Source organism: Anopheles arabiensis, chromosome 2, assembly GCF_016920715.1.
Source record: "Anopheles arabiensis isolate DONGOLA chromosome 2, AaraD3, whole genome shotgun sequence".
Classification (NCBI taxonomy): domain Eukaryota; kingdom Metazoa; phylum Arthropoda; class Insecta; order Diptera; family Culicidae; genus Anopheles; species Anopheles arabiensis.
Genome location: NC_053517.1, coordinates 100031987 through 100056708, shown reverse-complemented (window position 1 = coordinate 100056708; position 24722 = coordinate 100031987). Strand labels below are relative to the sequence as shown.

Genomic DNA, 24722 nt, shown 5'->3' with positions numbered 1-24722 from the left:
AGAAAAAAAAACACTCTAAAAAATCTGATTCGCACGTTCGTTTTTATTTTACCTCATTCAGTTAGTAGCAACAAACCGGCTGGGATGAAAAAGAAGGAAAAAAACACGAATTGGACCAATTTTTTTTATCTTCTGCTGCACGGTATAATGTAAAAGAACGACACTTAAAACACAATCTCAGCCGCATTTGTTTTGTGTAAGTCACAATGTATAATTTAATTTGTTTTTTTGTTGTTTTTGTAACGTGTTCTAGCAAGGGTTTCCTTCGTTTTTGCTTAACCAGATAAGGAGGATCCCTTCTGCTTCTTCGCTTCAGCCTTCTAAACATTAAAAAAAACCGTTGCATGCATTCTAAACCATTCTACAAAACGGTGTTGTCTCGCGTACCATTTGTGCCGTATCTTATTACCTTCTCCCCGGGCAGACAACTGCACAGCGCGATGCACACACGCACCCACTTGCCTCTTGCTACTTAAATATTCACGTTGCTTTCGCCTGCTTCCATCCCCCCTTTCGTGCGGTGCAATTTTCTCCTGCTTTATTAAACGCGGCGTTCATTCTGGCGGCGGTGGTATCTAGCATCGAATAATCGCGGACACAGTTTTGTGTTTTTTACCTTACATAATTAATCTAAGCCAATCGCTAATAAACCAAATGATGCTCCGCTGATGTTGTTGCTGCTACTGCTACTGCTGCTGCCGGTGACGATGATGACAATGATGACAGCCCCGGTTCTCATCATCCATTGCTTGCTTCGATTCAGATCGAATCGAATGAAACATTCAACACGCCCGCCCCAGCGCTCACAAACAAACTGTTTCCATCGTTCACTTAGTATATTCGGGTGTTTAGATCTTTCTTCATTCGTTCCAATATGCTTCTCTGCTGAGAAGTTTTTGAATCATATGTCTGCATTATTTGCTACGGGTGTGCGAATCGATCGGGATTGCTTCTCACTCTCTAGCGCATTACAAAGTTTTACAATCGTCTATCGGTGTGGTTATAGCGAACGCTCTCTTAGGAAACGCTCTCTTAACGCTTAACACATCTTTCGCTCTCTCTCTCTCTTTCTCGCTCGGTTGTATTATTTTTTTTTTGTTCAACATCAACTTGCATTTTATTAACCTCTTCTTACACACACAGTGCCGCTATCCTTTACTATTGCGATTATATGGTTTCGTGTTCTGTTATCTCTTCCCTCCTCTGCAAGCTTTTTCTTATATTCGTTCGATTATTAAAACTACCGTTTAATGTCTAAGGTTTTTGTGTTTTGTTTCTCGTGTGTATGGTGTGGTTCTAAGCTTCATACATTCTGTGGTATGTTTTCCATTTCGCGCCACTTACAATACGCACACACACACACACACTATTGCCCCTATCGAATTTGAAACTGCCGACCTTTAACGAATGCAAGGAAGGCAGGCAGCAGCAGCCGTCTTTGATCGTCGATCTAAGCGCTTTATTGCACCACTACCACCACCACCGTTCCTTCCTTTCCTGTTTACAGTTGGCGCCTTTCACGCGCCCAGCAACAACAACGTGCACATGGTGACCGATGCAGGCGACCGAGAAGCGCAACAGCAGCAGCAGTAGCAATGTAATGAATCACACGCACCACATACACACACACACACGCGGGAACACAAGCGCTTCTCATTGTTGCTGCATGATGGCGGCTTTGTGGGTGCAGCAGGCGGTGTGTGGGGCGATGGTGGACAACCGTTCTTCGTTCCTTAAACGCTAAACGCTCTTGAGACCTGGGAGGGGGGGGTGATTGGGGTTCATTAAATATCTGCAAAGAAGGAAGGGAAAACCACACACACACACACAAAGAAACATTAGAATAAAGACAACACGGCAACAACTAACTGCATATATCAGTAACGTACACGTACACGCAAATATGCGCAAATTATGTATACTTTTCGTTCCCTTCTTCTTTTCTACATTATCTATAGTTAATACAGAAGTGTAGCTATTTTTAACGACCATGCATCGATCAATCATCCTTCATTTTTCGCGTGCCGCGCGTACGCTTATCTTCTGCGCAAACACCTACGATGCATGCTTTCCATGGTGGAGCAAGAGCGGCGAGAAGCAGAGCATCGCACGCAAACACACACTGCTGGAACAGATGGAATTACAAACCAAACCCAGTACGCTTATCAAATTGCAGTAGGGTATGGGAGGGAGGAGCATTTTGTGCGCTGCTTCTGCTTCAGAGCTGCAACAACTACGTCCCTAAACACCTCATCGGAACTAGTGATGGGAAAAGTTGGTAAAAATCCGGAGTCGATTCAGATCCGACTCCGGAAGGTAGATCCGCCCAGAATTATACGGCGTCGTTTAGAATCGTCTGGAGTCATCCGGAGTTATCCAGTATCGTCCAGAGTCATACGAAATCGTCCAGAGTCGGCCAGAGTCCGCCAGAGTCGACCGGAGTTGGAGTCTTCCGGAATCGCACCAAAGTCGTCCGGAGTTGGAGTCGTCCGGAATCGCCCGATGTCGTCCAGAATCGTCTGGAGTCATCCGGAGATGTCGGAAGTTGTAGTCGTAGTCGTCCGGGTAGAAGTCGTTTGGAGTCGTTCGGAGTCTTCCAGAGTCGCCCGGAGTCTTCCAGAGTCGTCTGGAGTCGTCAAGAGTCGTCGGAAGATGTAGTCGTAGTCGCACGGGTAGTAGTTGTAGTCGTAGTTGTTCAGGTTAGAGTCGTTCGGAGTCGTCTGGGGTTGTGCGAAGATGTAGTCGTAGTCGTCCGGGTAGGTGTTGTAGTCGTAGTCGTGGGGGTAGGAGTTGTTCGGAGACGTTCATAGTCGTCCGTAGTCGCCCGGCCAGAGTCGACCGGAGTCGGAGTCGTTCGGAGTCGTCTGGAGTCGTCCGAAGTTATAGTCGTAGTCGTCCGGATAGGAATCCCTCGGAGTCGTCCATAGTCTTCCAGAATCGTCTGGAGTCGTCCGAAATCGTCCGAAGTTGTCGTCGTCGGAAGCAGTCGTTCAGAGTCGTCCGGAGTCTCCCGAAATCTTGCTGGAGTCGTAGTCGTCCGGAGTCGGCCTTCGGAACAAAGGCCTATAAGACAAAAAATACACGACGAAATTAAATGCCTAACAACAAGCAGATTGCACCAGACGCCTACAGTTGACTCCGATCGACTTCCGTCAACTCTGGACGACTCCGAATGACTCCGATCGACTCCGGCTGGCTCCAAAAGACTTCGAACGAATACGAACGCCTACGACTCCGGATGACTCCGACTCCAGGCAGAACTAGTAGTTCCCATTTTGCCGGAGTCGGCATCGAACTAACAATAGTCGGAGTCGGATCGGAGTCGTGGTTACGCTAAAAATAGCACATCACTAATTCGAACCTTCCCCAGTACCCTCATCACACTTACCTAACATTATGTGATATTCCAGGACGATGTCGATAGCACTTCGATACTGCCACCGGGTCCTCCGGCTCCTCCTCCTACGTTGGGCGGATGGCCAGAACCGCCACCACCACCACCGCCACCGCTTGAGGATGAGGTGGAGGAGGACGTCGAGGTGGCGGAACCGGTCGAGCTGATCGAGGCACTGTCGGCGGCACCACCCACACCACCACCGCTACCGTTCGTGTGCACCTGCGGATGGTGCTGGAGCGTGTTGGCCACACCGCTACCGTTCGCCGTCCACTGGGTCGGCGGTTGCTGGGGGCCCCAGATCCGCACCGTCCCATCGTCGGACGCGGACGCCAGCAGCGCCGGGTAGACCGGGTTCCAGCTGACACAGTTGACCGTGCGCGTGTGCCCGATCAGCGTCGCCAGCGGTTCCTCCCGGCGGATGTGCCAGATGTACACCTTGTTGTCTTCGCTGCCGCTCGCGACGAAGCTTTCGTTCACGCCGCCGAAGCACGAGTAGATCGTGTAGTTGCCCTGCGTGACGCCCTGGAACCGGCGCACCAGACACTTGTCCTGCAGGTCCCACAGGTGCAGCCCCTGGGAAGAGATGTTGAGCAGGGCGAGCCGGTCGGCCGAGTTCACCGAGAACGTCATGATCGGGCACTGCTCCTGCACGATGCCGTAGTCGGTGCGTGGATTGTCGAAGCTGTACCCCCGTATCCGGTAGTGCGTGTCGGCCGCCAGCACCGTCTTGTTGTCGGACAGGAAGGACAGCCCGTTGACGCGCACCCCCTCCCAGTTGTCGTGCAGGATGCCGTCGAGATCGACCAGATAGAACTGGCCGCGGGTGCCGCCGGTCACGAACCGCGTGCCGTCCCGGTTGAACGCCGCACAGGTGAGGCTGTCGTCGGTCGAGTGGGAAAACTTGGTCACCAGCTTTTCCTGCTCCACGTCCCAGATCCACAGGTCCGGGCAGTCGTCCGGCCCGCACGCAATGAAGTGCTTCGAGTCCGGGCTCCAGGCAATGTACGACACGCCGTACGTGTGCCCCTCGAAGGAGCGCTTGTTGCGCAGCAGCAGCTTCACCGGATCGACCTCCCACACGATCACGCTGTTGTCCTTCGAGCCCGTCGCTAGCCGGCGCCCGTCGGGCGAGAACTTGCAGAACCACACCTCGTCCGAGTGGTCGTTCAGTACCTGCAGCGGCTGGAGCGGGAACCCGTCCGCACTGCAGTTGTGGTCGACGAGCAGGGACACGCTGTCGATGCTGGTGCTCCACGTCATGTCGTGGCACTGGCAGCGGTCGTTCTGCAGCTCCACCGCCTGCACCAGCAGGGAGCGGAGCCGCCGCGGGGGCAGCATCACCGTCGCCGGCAGGTACGACTGCAGCCGGTCCATCAGCCGGGTGCGCGACTTCGGCCCCTTGCCCTCCCAGCCGGCCCGCGCGTACAGCTCCGCATTGTTCGTGCACATCATGTACGAGGACAGCTGGTGGACGCGGGGCGTCTTGTGCTGCAGCGGCGTCAGCTCGTTGCGCAGCACGTGCAGCGCATCGATCGGGCGGCCCTCCTCCAGATACTCGAGGTACTTCTGCTCGAGCAGCAGAAACTTCATCTCGTTCAGGCTGGCCCGGTCGCTCCGGATGTCCACCAGCGACTGGAGCTCCTGCAGGTCGTGGTCGGCCTTGTTCCAGTCGCCGGACAGCACGTGGATGCGGAACTTGGACGCGGCCGGATGCTCCAGGCAGCAGCCCGCCTCCTGCATCAGCATCTCGGCGCTGCGCTCCAGCCCAATGTCCTTCAGGTGCTGCCCGATCAGCCGCACGATGTCCTGGTTGGTGCGGTCCAGCTTCACCGTGCGGTGGGCGGGCGATGGGCGCGATGAGCCACCGCCGCCGCCACCGGCCTCACCGTTCGTGGTCAGTCCGTTGCTGCTGTTGCCCATGCCGTTATCGTTCTCGGCCGGGTTGTTGTTGCTATTGCTAACGGTGGCATTATTACTATTACTACTGCTGCTGCTGCTGCTGCTGCTGTTGGCCACGGTGTGACCATTTTGATCACAGTTTGATGCGTCCATCGGGGAAGCGGTTGAGGCGGAGGTGCCTCCACCCGGTGCCGCCCCGTTCTGATTACCACCACCACCACCACCACCACTGCCGACGTTATCGTTCAGCATCTTTCGACGGCGCTTCGAGCGTGGACTGCAGTCGTTGTTGTCGTCGTCGTCACTACGCTGCTGCTGCTGTTGCTCGCTACTCACAGCGATAGAGTAACGGTTGCCCGCCTCCTCCACTACTGCACCGTGCTGTTCTGTCGCCGGTTTCTCCCCGTCTTCTTCGTCGTCGTCGTCGTCGTCGCCTTGGTCGCCGGCTGCGCGATGCACCGAGTCTTTGTTGCTATCGGTGGCAGTGTCTAACGCGCGTGCGGACCGATTAGGTTGCTGGTGAAGTGAATGGCCGCCGCTCGTACCACCCGAGCCGTGCTGACGCAGCAACGACGTCGGCGCAGCGCCGCCGGACGAGCTCGAAGTGGCTGGAGCTGAGGACGACGAGCGTGCTGGCCGGCTCACCGTGCCAGTATCGTCGGGCTGACGGTGCACTGCCTCACCACTGTCCACGGGAGCCGCCGCTGCTGTGACGCTACTGCTGTGACGCTGCGCTGCGGACGCTCTGGTGCTGCGACGCTTCGATCCTCCGACACTACTACTACTACTACTGCCGGCACCTTCCTCACTACCGCCTTCTCCGCTTCGGCCCCCACTTCCGCCGGCAGCTGGCACGAGGACGGCGCGCGACCGGCGACGACTAGCTGTGGGGGTGGCGACAGCAGCAGCAGGACGACGACCGTCGTCGCCCTCCCGTTCCTCCTTCTCCCGTTCGGCCACAGCCGGGCGAGAACGATGGGCGTGCGGAGCCGCTAGCTGCCGTTCCTCGCCTTGCTGCTCCTCGTCCTCCTCGGCTGCAAGTGCTGGTCGCTGCTGATGCTCCTGCGGCTGTTCGGCGGCCACCGCGAAACCCCTGCCGACTGTGCGTTGCTGCTGCTGCTGCTCCTGCGGACCGTCTACGACAGCGACGACAAGCCCGATACTGTCGACCGGCGGCGAGGGCAAGTCTTGCTGCGTCGGCTGGTACGAGTACTTCCTCCGCTGCGCTGCTGCTGCTGCTGCTGACGGTGGTGGTGGTCGTTCATTGAGGTCTTCGTCCGACGACGAGGACGAGCAGGACCTTGCCGAAGAGCCGCCGCCAATCGGTTTCCGAAGGCAATCAATTTTGAGTTTCTATCGCGGACACCATTCAAACTCTGCGAAGTACACCATATGTAGGCAAGAGGCAGATGAAACAAAGAGCATTCGGGGGAAGAGCATAGTAAAATCAGCTTAAAGACAACAGAAGGAATGCTCCTGTCCTTGTGCACGGTGGTGATAATAGTGTGAAATCTTGGTGTGTGAGAGAGAGAGAGAGAGAGAGAGAGAGAGAGAGCAAAGATCGGGACAAGTAAAGACGTGAAACTTTTAGGGAGGAAAAAAACATGTGTCCCTAACGCAATCTTTCTTCTTCTTCTTAAGTAATCATGTCGAGATTTTCACTACGTAACCCTATCACGAATCGGACGGATTCGAACACAGGACGGGAATCGAACCACATCCAGCCAAAAACTTCACCTACAAGGGCAATCGATGGGGACGCGGCCACCGTGCCTCGCTACTTCTTCACATTTGCACCAAAAAATACTTACCAAAAAAGGAAAAGTAATCTAAACCACGACTGGTGCGAAGGATTCCACTTCCCAGCACACACTTTGCTCGTCTCCGCACGCACACACACATACAATGGTGATGGTTTCGCGCAGCCTACTACTACTTCACTCGGGCACCTTCTTCCCGAAACGTCTTGTGGCCGCCGTCTTTCCTCCGGCCCCCGTACCAGTCCGCTCCTGGCCCCTCGCAGCACACCGCGTTGCAGTGTCTGTCAGTGAGTGTGTGTGTGTGTGTGTCTGTTGTGTGGACCAAGAAATCACTTTTCACTGCACCTACTTCGATGCAGCCCCAGTAAGCAGGTTGGTGGTGTTCCGTCGTCCTCCCGGGTCCAGGTTCTATGCACCGAACTCAACTGTCGTAACAATGCAACTGCTTGGAACGGGGGGGGGGGGGGGGGTGTACAGGAAGAGCAAAATGAAGAGAGAGAGAAAGAGAAGAAAAAAAACAGCATCACTATATAGCAAAAACGCACACAACACACGCACACTTGTCACGAAAAAAGTGCATCCATTTATATTGCCCCAACAAGCATCGTCACGGCTGGCTGGTGCAGCAGCAGCACCACCACCACTGTGCCTGTGTTGGTGTGTGTTGTACGAAGCGATTGAGGTGGAGGTGAGGGCAAAGGGGGGTAATTTTTGCACGATTTCGATACCGATTGGCCCCCTTTTCGAGATGGTGGTGTTGGCATGGGTGGGCACTGCTTTTTTTTTGTTTTTGCTACACTACTTTGCTGCACACCTACACTGCTTTTGGCAACGGGACTTCGGGAATGGAAAACTTCCAAAACAACATTACATCCGCACAGCTTTTGCTGGTGCTACTGCCATATGCAATTTCTATTGCTTAGAGCTTTGTTAATTGCTTTTCTGTTCTGTTGGAGGGTGTTCTGTGATTGCTGCTGCTGCTGCTGCCACTTTGCTACACTGCTGAGACGACAAGTCTTGAAATCGTTTTCACTTTGACGTACACGAAGAGAGGCTGAGGACAACCGCAGACGAACGGCGGTTTGGGGAAAAGAGAGACAGAGCTAGAGAGAGGTAGTGGAAAAGAGACACGCGCCAGACCGCTAGCCTACTCTCGCATGCTGCTACAGTGCGACATTCTCGCGCAGCACTCCTTCTCATCCACACACGCACACTCTTTCTCTCTCTCTTTCTCTCTTGCTTGCCGAAGCGAGCCAATTGCCTGTCAAAACCAACCAATACATACAAAACGGTTGCCCTACAGTAAGCACATTAGCGAGTAGCGCAAATGCACGGCCAGAAAGAAGAGAGAGAGTGAGTGAGATATACTGCAATCACAAGAAAGAAGGAGAGAGAGAGGTAGAGATTCTGTTTGAACACAGATCAGAAAGGGCGATATCGAATCAAGAAAGTACTTTTTCAGTGAAATTAATGCGCGTTGCTGCTCTGTTGTAGCCCTTTTGCCTCTTCCCTCGGCTAACGAACCCTTTGCAACGGGCCCTGTACACACATGCATGTGTGTGTGTGCGTGCAAGGAGCGCGCGCGTGTGTGTGTGAGCGTTGCGTTTGCGATGTTAGCGAGCGAGAGCGAGCGAGAGAAAGATGGAGAAAGAGAGAAATAGCATCAGCGCGTAATATTTACGCTTCTTGTACCCCCGAAACCAGCTGATTCGTTCATGATGCTGATGTGTTGATGCGTACACATGCTGCAATATTGGGGTGATTTCGTTTGGAGATTGGACATTTCTTCGATTATTTTATTATTCTTAATGGAATGTAATGAGCCAATTCAGCATCTAATATTTACCATTTTTTGCGGACTTAAAACCTCTGTTTTAGGCTTAGATTTAATTACAGAAAACATTGCAAGCTATTTGTTCCAGAATATTTAAGGTTGAACCGACACCCCAGAAGGGAATATCAAAAAATGTAACAGCTTCGCTTTGGTAGGTTTTTGGAGCAATAGTTGAAAATTTCTCCCACTTGGAGGCAATATGTATAGATGTCGCTTTTCCCAACAAAAATATAGAATCTCTCTTTTTCTTCTTTTTCCTACCTTTCTAACAAGTAGTAGCTTTTGGAGGAAAATAATAAACATAATTAATTTTCAATTAGAAATATAGCAGAGTGACACAGATTTTTTTTTACGCAGCGACAACACACCCTTTGCGTAGCCACAAAATGGGAGCCGCGGGGCGAGCAACACCAAATGCTTTGTTTTTACGTCGTAGGCTCAGAATTTTGTGTGCAGTGTGTATAATGGTTTTGTTTACATTTTACACGCACTTTTTCTCGGTTTACGCACGCACACACACATACGCAAACGAGACAGGACATTCATGTCCCTTTCCACAGATCCTTTTCTTTCTGTGTGTGCAGCTTGAGCCTGGACTTGGAAGCATAAAAACCATGCTAGTGTGAGCTCACGCACACACAGCCACACAGGCAGACATACACACACACAGGCATCCACGTTTATATGTGTTTCTTTGTTTGCTGTGTGGATAGTGTTTCAAGAAAACTCCAAATGGCATACTTTGATTTACATTTCATTAGCGCTCAGTGGACAGATTTGCACAGGACAACATCAAAATCGATCCAGAAATGCATTTTTTTCATTCAACTAAGATGGTTTTAAGTGTTAAGTTAACACACACACATACAAACGCACACACTAGCGATTGTCCCTGTCCAGTCTTGTTTTCCATTGATCTTTCAAGCTGTGGCTTCAATGAAATCAATACTGCAAAGAAATTCTACTTTGTGCTGCGTTTTGATTGAAAGCAAACGCATGACGTACAGCACCAGAAATGCGTTTCGAAGGGGTAGATGAATTAATAATAGAAGTGTGAACTAATAGAAGCAACGTGGGAAGGAAGAAGTAGGACACAACAGCAGAGTGCTGTAGCAAACACAACATACATACGCATACATACGCAGGTGAACAAAAAGAGAAGAGGAAGAAGAGGAAGAGGAGGAAAAACATAAAACACCAATGGAGCATAACTCTCTATTGGTTGGTTTTCCTTCGCTGGCCACTCTGCTTTTCTGCCACCATATTTCCATTTCCATGCAAACCTAAACCCTGGTCCTCTCTCTCGTTCCCTTTTCTCGCTCCTCTCTTCATGCTTGAGCTGTCATTCTTCTGAGTCCAAAATGAAAAAAAAACCTTGTTTTGCACCACCTCAGAACAGAAAATTAGTGATTTTCCTCTAAATTTCCTCTCGTTTTGGATTTTCACAATTCACGGACACACACATCACACACACACACAGATGTGCTACTCTTATTGGAGTCTGATTAATTTTGTTTCAGATCGTGAAAAAAGTTATGTTTTCACATTGACTCGCACACACAAATACTCGCACGCATGAATCGTACACATACACAAACTTACGCACACACACACACACAAAGGTGATTAAGATGTGGTTTTCTTTAGTACAGTTCTTCCTACCCTATCCAAGTATGCCTTTGTTCCCATTTCAAGATTGCACACACAGCCTGCGAAGAGGAAAAAGGTGCGAAAGGGAAGAGGAGGGGTGTCAAGGAAGTGAAAAGAAACAACGAAAAAATCCCCTGCAGCCTTTACTTTCACATTGAACGCTGCTGTTTGCTGTTTTCAAAGCAATGGAAGGTGTTTTTTTTACACTGCTGCTAACACACCACAAAACGTATTGACTGCCATTGACAATTTCATTTTTCGCCACACAAAGGTGCAAAAACAACAACAACAACCACAACAAAAAGATAGAATTATAAATGCGAAGAAAATTGTGAAGCCTCACCACCACACCCGCTCGCTCGCTCGCTCGCCCGCAGCCAGTGTGCTCTCCTTTGCTTGGTGTACTTTGGTGAACGGGATTTTCTTACGATGCGTTTTTCGCTTCTCCGACGCACAGATTGCAATTGAACTTTGTCGTTGACACCAGAAATAGAGAAACAGTAATAACGCGTATGTGTACGGTGGACATACGAGTGAAGGGATGCGTTTGTCTCGTTTCCCTGCATAGAAAGAGACAACACACATACACAGAGAAAGAAAGAGAGAGGTACAGCACATTAAGCACGGGTTCGACAAAGCAGCATGTTGACAGGTGTGCGCGTTTTGACAGGAACGGTTTCTTGGAGCTTGCACCTGTAAGCAAATTGCCATTTTACAGCAATTTCGTGAATTTTAAAACATAAAACGGATATTTTCATTTGTAAGTCTAATTAATTCCAACCCTAAACAACAGCTTGCTTATGCAAAAGATATAAAAATGAAATTACATGAAACATGCTCCTCGTGTGTGTAAGCGGCACTTTAGCAATGAAAGGTCAGTACACAACACAACAAAACAACACGTCACTCGGTATTTCAACTTTTGCGACACATCTGGAAGATCCGGGCAAAGCAAGCATAGAGATTTATTATTTCAAGAAACACCTGTACAAATTAGTGACAAAACTCAAGGGGAAAAAATGCGTTAAACAGAAACAGAACAGCAGTTATTTGTTAATTGTTTTGTTGTTGTTATTTCTTAAAAAATGATTTTTTATTGCTCTTGCACTGAACGTAACAAACAAACAAAAAAGAAGCTCCATTTCAAGATGACGACCGACCAAAATTGACGACTTTTCACTTTTCTTGTACCGCTGACTCAAGCAGTTGAGCAATTTTGGTGCCCTCTGTTGCGATAGCAAGTTTAAATGCGCCGTTTTTATGCCCCTTTTCTTTGATCCCTTATATGCTGCAGAAGATGCAAATGGAATGGATGAAAAGCATGGTTTGTTCGAGTGGAGTGCACAACAAAAGCAATCGATTGTATTTTCACTTGCACAAACCCTGACAGATAAGGATGCGAAATCAATCTTTTGCTGTACTGCAATGGAAGCAAGTTACATTAACGTAGAAGGAATTGGAAGAACATTTTCTCGACCGGCTGTAATACAATCTGGCCGCCCTGGGGGGGGAAGGGGAATGTGTCTGTTGCGTGCGTTCGTTGGTCCGTGTGTGCGTGATTCCGGATGCCACACACCAGGCGGCATATTTAACATTTTAAGTAACAATACTAGAACAACAGCAGTCAGTTCCTGCGCCCCGTTCTCCTGCTTCGCGCGTCTAAATGCGGCTCTTGCCACTGCCCGTCTTGATGTCGAACAGCTTCCGGACAAAGTACACCTGCACCGAGGTGGTGAACACGATCACCAGGATCTGCAGCACGGACCACTTCCAGATGTACGCATTGTTGTCCAGAATCAGCGCATAATCGCGGGCCTCGTTGTTGCGCGAGTGGGCCTGATACTGGAACATGGCGTTCAGGTTCCGTTCCACCGTCGAAATGGTGCCCTGATGTTGTATGAAAGATAAAGACAAAAACACGATTGTACGATAAGATAATGCTGCACCTTCAACACACCAAACCACCATTCTCCATGCCCACGCACCGTAAAGTTGTTCATGTTGACGTTCAAATCTTCGATCTCCTTGGTGAACTTTTCCCACTCCTCGTACCGGATCACGGTAATGTACAGGTTGACCAGCTTGCTGGCAAAGCGCGAAAACTGGTTGTCGATGCAGACGGCGTAGAAGCCGCCCATGGCCGCACCGTCGGTGTAATCGCTCGACGCCTGCCACTGGTACGGGTGGACAATTTCGCCGCGCGGATTGCGCACCGCAAAGCCGGCCATCCCGTCACCGCCCCGGATTACGTGGAAGCTTACGTACAGCGTGCTGCCCTGCTGGACGTACTGGAAGTAGCAATCCTCCTTGCCGGCATCGATGTGCACCTTGTAGTCCATCGCGACCGCTGGCAGCATTTCGTACCATGGTCGGTCGTGCTCGGGGATGTCCTGCAGCGACACTACCGGCGGTGGATGGTGCTGTCCGCCGAGCTCGTGCGGAGGTGGCTGCTGGTGAAACTGTTGCTGCGGAGGCGGCTGCTGCTGGAATTGCTGAGGAGGCGGATGTTGTTGTTGTTGCTGGAACTGCTGCGGCGGCGGCTGGTGCTGCTGTTGGGGAGGTGGCTGTTGTTGCTGGAATTGTTGTTGCTGCTGCTGAGGTGGTGGATGTTGTTGCTGCTGCTGGGGAGGCGGTTGTTGGAACTGTTGTTGCTGCTGCTGGGGAGGCGGTTGTTGCTGGAACTGTTGTTGCTGTTGGGGTGGAGGCGGCTGTTGCTGCTGGGGAGGAGGATGTTGCTGCTGGTGCTGCTGTGGTGGAGGCTGTTGCTGCTGCTGCTGCTGATACTGTTGCGGTGGTGGATGTTGTTGCTGCTGCTGCTGAGGTGGAGGATGTTGTTGTTGCTGCTGCTGCTGGTGCTGTTGCGTCCCAACAAGAACGTACAATTGACAAAACACTAAAACATACAGCACGACCGTCCCGCGAGGGAGCCTACTTTGCCACGTAAAACCTTTCCACACGACCATCGCTTCACGGTGTATGCAACTGGTTGTGCTGCGCGGTGCTGTGCTGCTGCCGAGGCAGACGGTTTGCTGGTGAAAGGCAGTTCGAGCAGGACAGCCTGCACGCACACTCTCTCTCGCCGCTTGTCTGGTCTCTTTCTAGCGCACGCACAAGCAGCAGGTGAATCGGGACTTGTTTTGACTCGCAGCAAGCCGCACACTGGCGCAGTGTGGCCAGATTAGTTTGGCGGTTATCGGAAGGAGCACCAAAATTGTATCTGTAGTTTTCAGTAGGAGTTGTTGTCGGTAGTTTTCGGTATGTTTTGAAGTGTTAAGCGGAGGGGTGGTGCTAATCTGCTCGAGAAAGTGCGTCATTTTTTATTTCAAGGAGATGCATCAGATTTGGTTCATAGCGGTGACACGAATGAGGCCTTTCTGAAGTATCGATCTGAAAACTGTACTAGGGATTCTATAACAACGAAGAATTGAGATGCACATTTCCTTTTGAGCGGTGGCGATTCCCTTTTCTAGGGGTTCCATGCTTAGGACCAGTCGCAGTGGCAGCTCTTCTTCTGGTTCTGGTCGCTAGTGATTTCCATATTTCATTTGGAGTTTACTGTTTTAATCATTTGGAAAATGGTTTTAAGACTTTTCGGTCATCATTATAAGAAAATCTGTGATTTTCGGTAGCATAAATGAAAAATCCGTAGTTTTAGAGTGCTTATCCGTGAATCGGTGGGAATACAGATAAATCAGTATTTCTGGTCACTCTGAACAGCACACAGGATTCGAAAATTTTCGTGTTTATGGCTGCGTGTCGAAAGTTTGTGATGGTGCAGGACGAATACCCCAGCTTCTTCGTCCCCAGCAACCAACTGGCTGTGTGTGCGCGTGTTCGGTCCGATTCAAATGCAACGGTGTCCCAACTGTGTTTAATATAAATGCATGGCAACCTTAAAGTTCAACTTTATTTATCTCGAGCATGTATGTTTGTTCCGTTGTTTTGTGTGTGTGTTTTTGTTAATAATATGCCTCACCTGTTCACCGCTTTTATTTTGTTCTGCTGTTTTTCTTTTCTCCCTACTATCTGTGCCTTTCAGTCGCCTGTTTCTCCTGCATGTTGTTCGGGGCAAACTTTTCCGTAACGATCTTTTACCCTCCCGTTTTCCTGTTACACGCTATTACACTACTATTTTTCTCAATAAACTTGTATATGGTTCAAGAATAAAATGTAGCACTTTTGTTCGTCATTGCTGTTGTTCGTCTGCGATCACGTCCCACGTGTGGGTCTGTCCCCCTGCTGTGTCTCTCCGCGTTTTAGAGCACTTTCGTGTCTCCGTGTGCGTGTTCCACCAAGGTAGTACACACATGCTGTGATTCTGCTAATCTCGTCGTACTATCATCATACCGAACGGCGGACGATCAATATGGCTTAATTAGCGTATAAAATATGTGTTCTGATCATCTCCCCAATCCCAATCGATTTCGAGTCCTTCAATTTCATTGTGTGTGTTTCTGAGTGTTTAGTTGTTTTCTTCCTTATATGGTGTATATAATCGTAAATCACGCTCTTGCTGGCTATATGTAGTATTTGTGTGTATATGTATAATTTCTTTGCCTTTCTTCTCCGCCGCTACAGGATTATTGTGTTCTACTTTCAATCTTTTCCGGTTAGTTTGAGGTTTCTCTTTTTCAAGGTATTTATTCACGTTCGTTAGAATCGGTTTTACTGCTGGCTCTCCCTCCCCTACTACTTTTCGTGCACAGCCCGCAGCTATGGGCTGTAATGGTTGTAATAACGATTAACGAGTTGTCAATAAATTGTTTTATGCTTTTGCGGATTGGCATGGAGACTTCCAAGGGAAAAGGATATTGCCGTTAACTAATCGTTAACGAGGGGAAAAAGGCAATGTAGCCGCGTCAGCAAGCCGCGTGTTCGCTCTACAGTTTAACCAGCGAATGGGAGTGTATCTCAATGTATAACAGCGACAAAAAGAAAAGGAAAAAAACATAAAACCGTGCAACACGTTGCACTTAGCTTAGTTAGGGACGGAGCGCGCGTGGTAAAGCGAAAAGGATCGAACAAATACATACACATTGGCGCCACATGTGCCAGCAGCAGCTGAGCGCAAAGCTAAAAACAGATTAATCTCATCGATAGTTCAGATCAATGCGTTACTACCAAAAATCCAACAATGACTTACACCCGGCTGGTTCTAGGGCATGTGTTTTGTGAGTGTTAATTAAAATCAAATATCAGATCAGCCCTACCAGCCACACATCCGACGAAAGTGTTGGATGGCCGACGGGGCAACTAAAATACTTAAAAAGAGAGGAAACTATCTCTTCCACGCTCCTCAACAGCCCGCCAGAGACACTCAAGCGCTCGCTTTGAATGCTTCAGTGTCCCTTGAGCACGACTGAGCAGGGTGTGGATGTGTGTTTGTTTGTTAAAAAGTAATAGGAATTTGCAACTAATTGGCGCTGGGGCCACAGAAACGGAAAACCTATTCCTTTCTTAAATATGACTATCCGCTCACCACCCTCAAGCACACACACCATGGGAGGGGAACGCATTCCCGACCACCACCGACACACTACTCAGAACTCTTCCAGCTTTTGCTGCCGCTTCTGCTGTTTGGCCTCGATCGCGTCCAGTATCGGTTGGCGTTTGGAGGTGTACCGCTTCTTCGTTTCCGCCAGCTCCTTCTCCATCTCCTTGTCCAGGCTGGCCAACCGTTGCTCGAGCTGTTCGTAGTTCATAAACTTAAGCTGCGGGAGAGAGAGAGAGATCGAGTGGTTCGTGAATTCCCATTTTCAAGTTTTAAAACAAAAAAACGACACTTACCGAATCATACTCGGCCGCCGTCGGTTGCAAAAACTGCATCTGATGCATATTGGGACTGACGGCGGAGATTTGATTCAGCTGCAGCTGCAGATGCGACTGATACCGTTGCCGCTCTTCGTTGAACTGTTGCTGCTGCTGCTGTTGCTGTTGCAATGCCTGGTGCTGCTGGTGCTGCTGGTGGTCTTGGAAATTTTGCGTCATCGGCGGTGCCGACGGCGACACGGGACTGTGGGTGGCCGGCGACGGGAAGGCCGGTGCTGCGGCCGACTGCTGCACCAGATTGCTTACGAGCTTCTGCACCTGCGGCTGCGGTTGCTGCGGCGAGGATGCTAAAGGCGATTGGGGCAGGTGCGGCTGCTGCTGCTGCTGCTGCGGGGCGGAAGCAACGACCGGGGTCGTCGCCGCCTGTGGACTGCCGTAGCCCGGCGAATGGTCCGGCTGCAGGTCGACCGATGCCCCATCGTCGAACGAGCTCATCGCGGACGGTGGCGACTGCAGCTGGTGATGATGGTGGTGGTTGTTGACGGCGGCCGCGACCTTACTGTTGCCAAAGCTGGCCGCCTCCGCCTCCTTCTTGTCGAAGTGGTCCAGAAACAGGGGCCTATACTTCGGCTTGTCCGGGTTTGTATCATGTCCTGTAACGGGGATGGAGTGTGTGTGTTTCAATGTTTCCGAATCTCCAAGTAATCGATCGCTTTAATGCAACACTTACTTTTCATGGTCGATTCCTCCGAATCGGAATTGATCACCATCGTGCCCAGGTTCGACTGCAGCTCCACCATCGTCCCATTGTCCGGCACGAGCGTACCGTAGTCGGTGTGCGCTATCATCGTCCCGTCGCCCTCGTCGCCCCGGCCCGGCACCAGCGTCCCACAGTCGGCCGGGAACTCCTTCATCGTCCTCGAGTTCACCTGATCCTCGTCGTCCGAGTCGCCCCCGTCGTGCCCGTTGGCATTGTTGTTGTTGTTGTTGCTGTTGTTCTGCAGCTGCTTGTTAGCTTGGCTAATGGCCGCCGCGTGCCTGTAGCTTTGGTTCTCCCGTATTTCCTTCGCTTCCGCTATCATCTGGCTCAGTATGCTGCACGGTTTCGCGTTGCCTGCAAAAAAAAGAGAAGGAAATTAACCCATTTTTACAACCGCACTTTTACAGCACTAAAACCTATTCCACTTACGTATAAACTCGTGCGCCAGCAGATCGGTGGCAGTGGCTCGCTCCTCCGGATTCTTCACCAGACACAGGCTCACAAAGTCAATGAACTCGGGCGACCAGATGTCGGGATCGCGGAACGAGGGCGGCGGCTTCGTCGGTATCATGAAGATGGCCCGCATCGGATGGATGTCCCCGTACGGGGGCTTGCCCTCCGCCATCTCGAGCGCCGTAATGCCGAGCGACCAAATGTCCGCCACACAGTCGTACCCAATCTCCTCGATCACCTCGGGCGCCATCCAGAACGGTGTGCCAATGACCGTGTTCCGCTTCGCCATCGTGTCCGTCAGCTGGCCGGCGACGCCAAAGTCGGCCAGCTTCGCGTGGCCCTCCGAGTTGAGCAGTATGTTGCCCGCCTTAATGTCGCGGTGGATCTTCCGGCGCAGATGCAAATACTCCAGCCCCTTCAGTGTGTCGATCAGTATCGTCGCTATCTCGTCCTCGGACAGTGTTTTCTTGCGCAGCCGCATAATGTCGGACACACTGCCGGCCCCGCAGTACTCCATCACGATCCACAGGTCGGTGTTCTTGAAGTAGCTGCCGTAGTACTTGACCACGTACGGCGAGTCGCACTGCTGCATGATCGAGATCTCCTTGATGATCTCCTGCAGGTCCGTGTCGACCGGCACCTGCTTGATGGCGAGCACCTGCTCGCTCTCCTTGTGCAGCGCCTTGTACACCGAGCCATAGCTCCCCTCGCCGAGCTTGCAGAGTATGTCGAACACCTCGTCCGGCTGCCGCGTTAAGCTTTCCTCCGAGAGTTTCTTCAGCTCACTAGGGGAAGGGAAAAAGGCAAGAAACGAAAAGAAGAAAGGAGTATTAAAACCAGGACCATTGCCACACATACACAAGCGGGGAGTCTATTTTTATACTGCTACACCTTTCTTCAAATTATGTTTTTTTTTCAACGATTCTGTCATGCAATCCTAGTGAAGACAGACCGCAAACATTGGCCTCCCCCTTATTGGGTTGCCTAATGACCTTATAATTTCTCCCACGTTTGCTCCACACAAAACCACCGAACCGGTTCAAGCTTTGCGATAATGTGTCGTCGCTTGGCCACAAAGCAAAGCGAACAAAAAAGCCTCCTTTCGATGACGCAGAACGACCGATCCACCGGAAGGAAAGCCCTTATGATGATGACTTTTCGATGGCCGTTCGCGGTGTCGAGAGATACTTCGCTCTCTCTCCCTTTTTGCTTTTATCCTTCCCGTGGTCGGGGTTCATATCCTGCGGTATATTAATCGCTTCAAAAAGGCGCTATCGGCGTTGGCCGTTTGGACGGCGCGATACTTGAGCGAAAGTACACACTCAGTTTGTATCGCGCGGTATCGATTATTGGGAAACTATTTCTGTACCTTTTATAGAACAGCGTTCCCACCCCACACAACACACACACGATGAAGAAGTTCTACATGATTTAGCACCGTTATTCGGTCAGGGGTGTTTTGTGTGTTCCCCACCGTGGCACAGCACAAACAGGCATGTCACGGTCTTCCTTTTTCCCCCAGTTGGCTGTATCCTACTTTTTAAGCGTTGTTTTGCGCTCCATTTCCTTTACGGTACTACGGGCAGGTTTTGGTATGTCGCTTCACATATCGATACCAGCTGGTGGTGGAAAGCTTTCGCCTTCTTGTGTGTCTACTAGTGATGGGTAAAGTTGGCAAAAATCTGGAGTCGACTCCGATCTGACTCCGGTAGTTTCGGAATCGACTCCGGAAGGTAGGTCCGCGCATTATCCAGAGTCGTTTGGTTTCACCTAGAGTTGTCCGAGGTCGGAGTCAGCTGGAGTCATCCAGTATTGTCCGGAGTCATCCGAAGTCGTCGGTAGTCATTCAAAGTCATCCAAAGTCGTCCGGAGTTGTCCGAAGTCGTTCGGAGTCGTTCGGAGTCGTTCGGAGTCGCCGGGAGTCGCTCAGAGTTGCCCGGAGTCAGCCGAAGTCGTTGAGAGCCGGAGTCATCCAGAGTCGTTTAGATCCACCTAAAGTTGTCCGAGGTCGGAGACAGCCGGAGTCAGCCGGAGTCATCCAGTATCGTCCGGAGTCATCCAGTATCGTACGGAGTCATCCGAAGTCGTCGGGAGTCATCCAAATTCATCCAAAGTCGTCCGGAGTCGTCCGATGTCGTTCGAAGTCGGAGTTGTTCGGAGTCGCCGGGAGTCATCCGGAGTTGCCCGGAGTCAGTCGAAGTCGTTGAGAGTGAGAGTCTTCCAGAGTCGTTTGGATCCACATAGAGTTGTCCGAAGTCGGAGTCAGCCGGAGTCATCCAGTATCGTACGGAGTCATCCGAAGTCGTCGGGAGTCATCCAAATTCATCCAAAGTCGTCCGGAGTCGTCCGATGTCGTTCGAAGTCGGAGTTGTTCGGAGTCGCCGGGAGTCATCCAAGTTCATACAAAGTCGTCCGGGGTCGTCCGATGTCGTTCGAAGTCGGAGTTGTTCAGAGTCGCCGGGAGTCATCCGGAGTTGCCCGGAGTCAGTCGAAGTCGTTGAGAGTAGGAGTCTTTCAGAGTCGTTTGGATCCACATAGAGTTGTCCGAAATCGGAGTCAGCTATAGTCATCCAGTATCGTCCGGAGTCATCCAGTATCGTCCAGAGTCATCCAAAGTCGACCGGAGTCGTTCGGAGTCGGCCGGAGTTTTCGGAGACGTCCGGAGTCGTCCGGAGTCGTTCCGAGACGTTGGGAGTAGTTGGGAGTCGTCTGGATCCGTTCGGAGTCGTCTGGAGTCTTTGGAAGTCGGAGTCATCCGGAGTCGTTTGGACTCATCAGGAGTGGTTTGGAGTCATCCGGAGTCGTTCGGAATCGTCCGGAATCGGCTGGAGTCGAAGTCTTCCGGAGTCGACCGAAATTGGCCTTCGAAACAAAGGCCTATATACGAAGTGCTTGCGCAAAGTTAAGGGCAGAAATACAAAACGAAATGAAATGCCTGATTACTAGCACATCACACCTGACAGCACAGAATGACTCCGATTCCAGCCGACTCTGGACGCCTCTGATGACTCCGGACGACCCCGACTCAGAACGACTCCGGATGACTTCGACTCCGAACGACTCAGGACGACTACGACTGCGAACGAATCCGGACGATTTATAAACGACTCAGGACGACTCCAAACGACTCCGGCTCCGGACGGAACTAGTGATTCGAACGGAGTAGGAATCGGACTAACAATAGCCAGAGTCGGATCGGAGTCATGGATGCGCTCCAAAGAGCACATCACTAGTGTCTACTATATTATGCTTTGGGGGAAGGTTCCAGTAATAATGACAGAGTTCCAAAAATGAATTAAATAAATTATTCTATTTCCCACGTCCAACGACCTCACAATGCTGTGTTACTACTACATAACTTACTATTCCTTCAGGTAGTTTTAACATCGATTTTAGGCACTTTAATATTTAATGCAATAATGCGTACTTCCGAAGGTTTTTTTTGTGTGCTTGGAGAGGTTGGAATTCCTCAAATCGAAGCTTCCTCCCAGCATAACAATTCTTTGTTCTTGCTGCCCGAAAGACGAACCACGAACTATTATGCGTCAAAGGTACACACAAAGGACCGGAAATATAGATCGTGCCAGACCTAAAGCGGAACAGGTCGATCCTCCCCCCCCCCATCCCCTAATACGGAACCTGTTTCTTGATGCATCTGAACCTGTTTGAAGGGACCCGGCAGGCTTTACGGGTGCAAATAATGCTGATCTAATGCATTTGCAGCTTAGTTGGTTGTGGAATAGTTCATCTTAAGACACAAAAACCTGCGATTTGTCTTTTTTGAGGCGAGAAAGAACTCCTTCCAAAGCCTCCATAAACAATTATGATATTTCACAGTCCAGTCCAAGCTCTCAACACGCATCGCCACCAACGGGTGGCCAAAAGCGTCGTCGTGCCGTTCCGTACGTGACGGTGCTAATGTAAACATAGCGCGTTAAAGGGGGGAGACAAGAAGACCTTTGCGAGGTTTTGGTTTTGTTACAAACAGGCCTCTCTTCCCCTGCCGCTTCCCTTTCTAGCATGGTGCTGTGTGCATATTATATACGCGTTCTAACGAAAGAAAAAAGCCAGGTTCTTACACCAGGCACTGCATTTCGTGCGATCCAACAAAACAGGATGGAGCAGGGGGGTTGAGGGACTTCTTCATAATGCTTACCCCCTCCCCAACAGCCCTATGACTTGGTCATGTGTGTGTGTGTGTGTGTGTGTGTGTGTGTGTGTGTCACAGTATGGACATTTGCCGCAGCAGTGTGTAAGAAGTGGAGCCGTTTTAAGATACACAAAAAGCAGTGTGGAAGAAGGCGGCAGTAGCGTTGAGAACTGCTTGATGAAGAGCTTTACTCCCTCTTCTGCGTGTTTCTCCCTCCACTTGCTAAACCCTTCAACGTCCCGGTGGTGGTGGTACACACACGCACACACATCATTATGCCCCGAAGGTTAAAGGCTTTTGACTTGAGCGAGCGCAAGCACGCTCCCGCATTCGTGTGATGCGTACTTGGAGATTGCGATGGGTTGAGTGGGGGGGATGTCATGAAGGGCGAGTGTTTCTGTATGCCCATCCTCTCTTCCCTTCCCCTCTCCACCTTCTCTTCAATTCTAGCGAGAATCATTCTTTTTATTCCATCCCCCAATCTTGGCGGGGGCTTGTGATTCTTGCGCGCGTGGTTCATATCGCAACACACCAACGCGCCGTTCTCTCCCTTCCCCTGTCCCCACCAAGAGTTCGAGTGCGTGCCGTTTCGGGGCGCTTTTTCCTCTACCAGGCAGCGATAAAACCACGTGACTAACTAAACAAAAAAAAGAAGAAAAAAAGAAAAGGCGATGCAGAAAAACACGCGCGTACGGGGTAGACTACTTACTGTTTGGAAGACATCGCCAACATGTACGAAAAGGGGGCACACGGGGCACAGAGACTGCTACGATGATGGATGCACCCCCGCTCGTCAGATCAGTTCGGAGAGCTTTTATGTCTGATTGTGTTGTGCTGGGGCTGTTTGGTTTTCCCTCCGATGAAAGTAAGTGGGGGCTAGTGAAAAGTGCGTCTGGCAGAGGCAGCCGCGGGAAAGTCCCCGCCCGAAACGGAAGAGAAAGCCTTTTAATTAAAGGAAATCCCTCGCTCTCTCGCTCTCCGTCTCTCACGGTGTGCGCGTGGTGCTTTACGAGATTGAGTTTTGGGAATGCTTAGGCACAAAAAATAGAAAAAAAATAAACAACCGGAAAACTAGATCACGCACACTCACACGGCTTATTGGTTACCGCGTTGTGACACGTCCGGGTTGCTGATCTCGAAAATTGAAATCAAATTGTACCAAAACAAAACAAACTAAAAACGCACACACACACACATGCACTATCTGCTCCGTTTTGCTCCCTGGCAGGTAGGTGCGCCCCGGGGGTAGCTTTTGTGTCACTACTTTTCTTTTCTGCAAACACTATTCACACACTATTGCACCATTCCTTTCACGATCACAAGCGCTCACGCACGGCAACCAAGACACGACGCGGCACCACGGGGGAATTCTGGATCACGATGTTGACCCGCGTTAAATTTAGCCCGTTGCGGTTGACACAACATTGTCTGGCGGCTTAGGCGAGGACGCACCGGAGCATCATCGGGGGGTTCTGCTGCATTCCTCCAGCCTCCGTCACTCTGCGTGTGTGTATGTTTCACTGCAGCGGGTACTGCTGATATGTGTGTTTGCTCCGTGTACACCAGCAGCTGGTGCGATGAAATGGCCTACTCCGTCGTACACTCTCTCCTGTGTGATATGAGTGTGTGGTGAAGATTCGATTTTCTGAAGAGGAATGAGATCTATTTTTACATATATTTTTTTTTGCTTTCCCCACCGTCGTGTGTCGGACGACCCTTATTCCCTGGTTCGGTTTGCCACCACACACTAGGAGCAAATTTCAAGGCCACAAAGCTGCACTAGCGGATGCACTCGGCGCACTTGCCCAGCACCTTGCTGTCGCGGTCAATGGACACTGGGGATGATGGTGGTGGTGGTGGTCGTGGGTGCATCGACAGGAATCCACATCTCGCAACGGGGAAAGATTCCGTCCTCCGGCCTCGTGTGTGTGTGTGAGTGTGTTTTATTGCTTCTTCATTTATTATTTTTCTCACACACCAGCGCAAACAGCGGCGACGGGTCGAATGTGTGAGTTGGCTTCCCTCGCACTCGCCTGCTACGAGTGGGCTATACGGTTAGAGCAGGAGAGGCGAATGCACCCCCAACTCGAAAGTGCGATGTGCCGCTGCTTCCGGCAGCAGCCGTGGGTCCGTCGATCGTGCCGTACGCAATATTTCGCCCTATTTTAGGACAAACACACACTGTACTGCTTTGTAGGTGTTTGTGTGTGTGTATGGAATGATTGGACCACCTCCTTCGCCGCCTGCAACTAACGAGGGTTTGCTGCTGGTTTTGCACAGGTTTGCGCTGAAGGGATGCAACAATTTTACAACCGCACACACTTATGGGACGCCGCGCACTGTAGCCAGCCACGAATTCCAGCCTGCCTGGATGTGTTGTTTCACAACCAGACAGCCCCCGCACGCAGCACTGTGCCGCTGTGTTTATGCAGTCAGCTGCCTTTCACGCACAAAAAGGAACTGTCTCTGTGTGCGTGTGTGTGTGTTTTTTTTTATCTCCCAGAGGTCGGAACGGCAGCCGCCACCAAGTGTGGTGACCTTACGCACCGCCGAACCCGTGCCCGTCTGCTGTTCCTCTGTCGCACTTTTGCGGTGTGTTCGCACTCGGAATGGAACTTTGTTTCACGTTCGTTGTGCAGGTGCGTGTTTTGTGATCGCGCAAAAACGTTTGCAATGTATTCGATGCACTGATGTAGCGCGTACACACCGGGCCCGAAACGACCGGTCCGAAACTCACACCGCAAGCAACACACACCGACTCAGGCGAGACGAGCTGTCCATCCCACCGTCTTTTCAGAACTGTCACCGTGTACGCTCGTGCGTGTATGCGTGTGGCAGCGTGTTGCGATGGTGCTGGTGTGTGTGTGTGCGTGCATGACGTTTCGCACTATCTTTCTCGCTTTTTGTACGCGCAGCCATCTCTATCGCATGATTTATGGGAGGCGGAGGATGCAAAGAGCCCTCATGGAGGAATTTTATAAGTTTTTTCTCTTATGATTTGTAAGTAAAACCCCATTTTTGGCTATGTTTTACAATTAGATGGTATAGCA

General features: G+C 50.8%; 4 protein-coding genes across 16 annotated transcripts; all 4 read right to left on the bottom strand.

Annotated features, from left to right (window-relative positions):
* Nucleotides 1-23: 23 nt before the first annotated feature.
* On the bottom strand, nucleotides 24-11083 carry LOC120897404 (WD repeat-containing protein 26 homolog). Of its 13 annotated transcripts, none has more exons than XM_040302268.1 (4): nucleotides 10969-11083; nucleotides 7108-7498; nucleotides 3389-6672; nucleotides 24-1792 (listed from the first exon to the last, which is right to left on the bottom strand). In XM_040302268.1, exon 3 carries the CDS (start codon nucleotides 5546-5548, stop codon nucleotides 3395-3397), a length of 2154 nt encoding a protein of 717 aa, XP_040158202.1. In that variant the 5' UTR covers nucleotides 5549-6672; nucleotides 7108-7498; nucleotides 10969-11083; the 3' UTR covers nucleotides 24-1792; nucleotides 3389-3394. The 13 variants fall into 13 exon arrangements, 12 of the variants coding, with proteins under 12 accessions (XP_040158202.1, XP_040158198.1, XP_040158197.1 ...); XM_040302264.1 differs by having other exon boundaries at nucleotides 7108-7501; nucleotides 10884-11081; XM_040302263.1 differs by having other exon boundaries at nucleotides 10884-11081.
* On the bottom strand, nucleotides 5665-6561 carry LOC120894865 (protein couch potato-like). The gene is made up of 3 exons (XM_040297716.1): nucleotides 6504-6561; nucleotides 5842-6432; nucleotides 5665-5768 (listed from the first exon to the last, which is right to left on the bottom strand). The coding sequence occupies exons 1-3, from the start codon at nucleotides 6559-6561 to the stop codon at nucleotides 5665-5667; spliced, it is 753 nt and encodes a 250-aa protein (XP_040153650.1).
* Nucleotides 11084-11600: 517 nt separating the features above from the next.
* On the bottom strand, nucleotides 11601-13114 carry LOC120897409 (transmembrane emp24 domain-containing protein 5). The gene is made up of 2 exons (XM_040302284.1): nucleotides 12526-13114; nucleotides 11601-12427 (listed from the first exon to the last, which is right to left on the bottom strand). Exons 1-2 carry the CDS (start codon nucleotides 12895-12897, stop codon nucleotides 12200-12202), a joined length of 600 nt encoding a protein of 199 aa, XP_040158218.1. The 5' UTR covers nucleotides 12898-13114; the 3' UTR covers nucleotides 11601-12199.
* Nucleotides 13115-14406: 1292 nt separating this feature from the next.
* On the bottom strand, nucleotides 14407-24470 carry LOC120897405 (serine/threonine-protein kinase 3). The gene is made up of 5 exons (XM_040302275.1): nucleotides 22382-24470; nucleotides 17499-18307; nucleotides 17040-17423; nucleotides 16328-16962; nucleotides 14407-16251 (listed from the first exon to the last, which is right to left on the bottom strand). The coding sequence occupies exons 1-5, from the start codon at nucleotides 22402-22404 to the stop codon at nucleotides 16081-16083; spliced, it is 2022 nt and encodes a 673-aa protein (XP_040158209.1). The 5' UTR covers nucleotides 22405-24470; the 3' UTR covers nucleotides 14407-16080.
* Nucleotides 24471-24722: the final 252 nt, after the last annotated feature.

Excerpts from the sequence above, each read along its gene's own strand:
- LOC120894865 (XM_040297716.1), bottom strand. The coding sequence starts at position 6,561 with ATGAACGACCACCACCACCGTCAGCAGCAGCAGCAGCAGCGCAGCGGA. Across the intron at positions 6,433-6,503 it reads GCGCAGCGGAGGAAGTACTC|ACGGTCCGCAGGAGCAGCAG; the intron begins GTACCAGCCGAC and ends TCGCTGTCGTAG. Across the intron at positions 5,769-5,841 it reads GCGTCAGCACGGCTCGGGTG|CAACAAAGACTCGGTGCATC; the intron begins GTACGAGCGGCG and ends TGCCACCGATAG.
- LOC120897409 (XM_040302284.1), bottom strand. The coding sequence starts at position 12,897 with ATGCTGCCAGCGGTCGCGATGGACTACAAGGTGCACATCGATGCCGGC. Across the intron at positions 12,428-12,525 it reads TCAACATGAACAACTTTACG|GGCACCATTTCGACGGTGGA; the intron begins GTGCGTGGGCAT and ends ATACAACATCAG.
- LOC120897405 (XM_040302275.1), bottom strand. The coding sequence starts at position 22,404 with ATGTTGGCGATGTCTTCCAAACA. Across the intron at positions 18,308-22,381 it reads TTGGCGATGTCTTCCAAACA|TGAGCTGAAGAAACTCTCGG; the intron begins GTAAGTAGTCTA and ends CCCTTCCCCTAG. Across the intron at positions 16,252-16,327 it reads CGGCGGCCGAGTATGATTCG|CTTAAGTTTATGAACTACGA; the intron begins GTAAGTGTCGTT and ends TCTCTCCCGCAG.
- LOC120897404 (XM_040302268.1), bottom strand. The coding sequence starts at position 5,548 with ATGCTGAACGATAACGTCGGCAGTGGTGGTGGTGGTGGTGGTGGTAAT.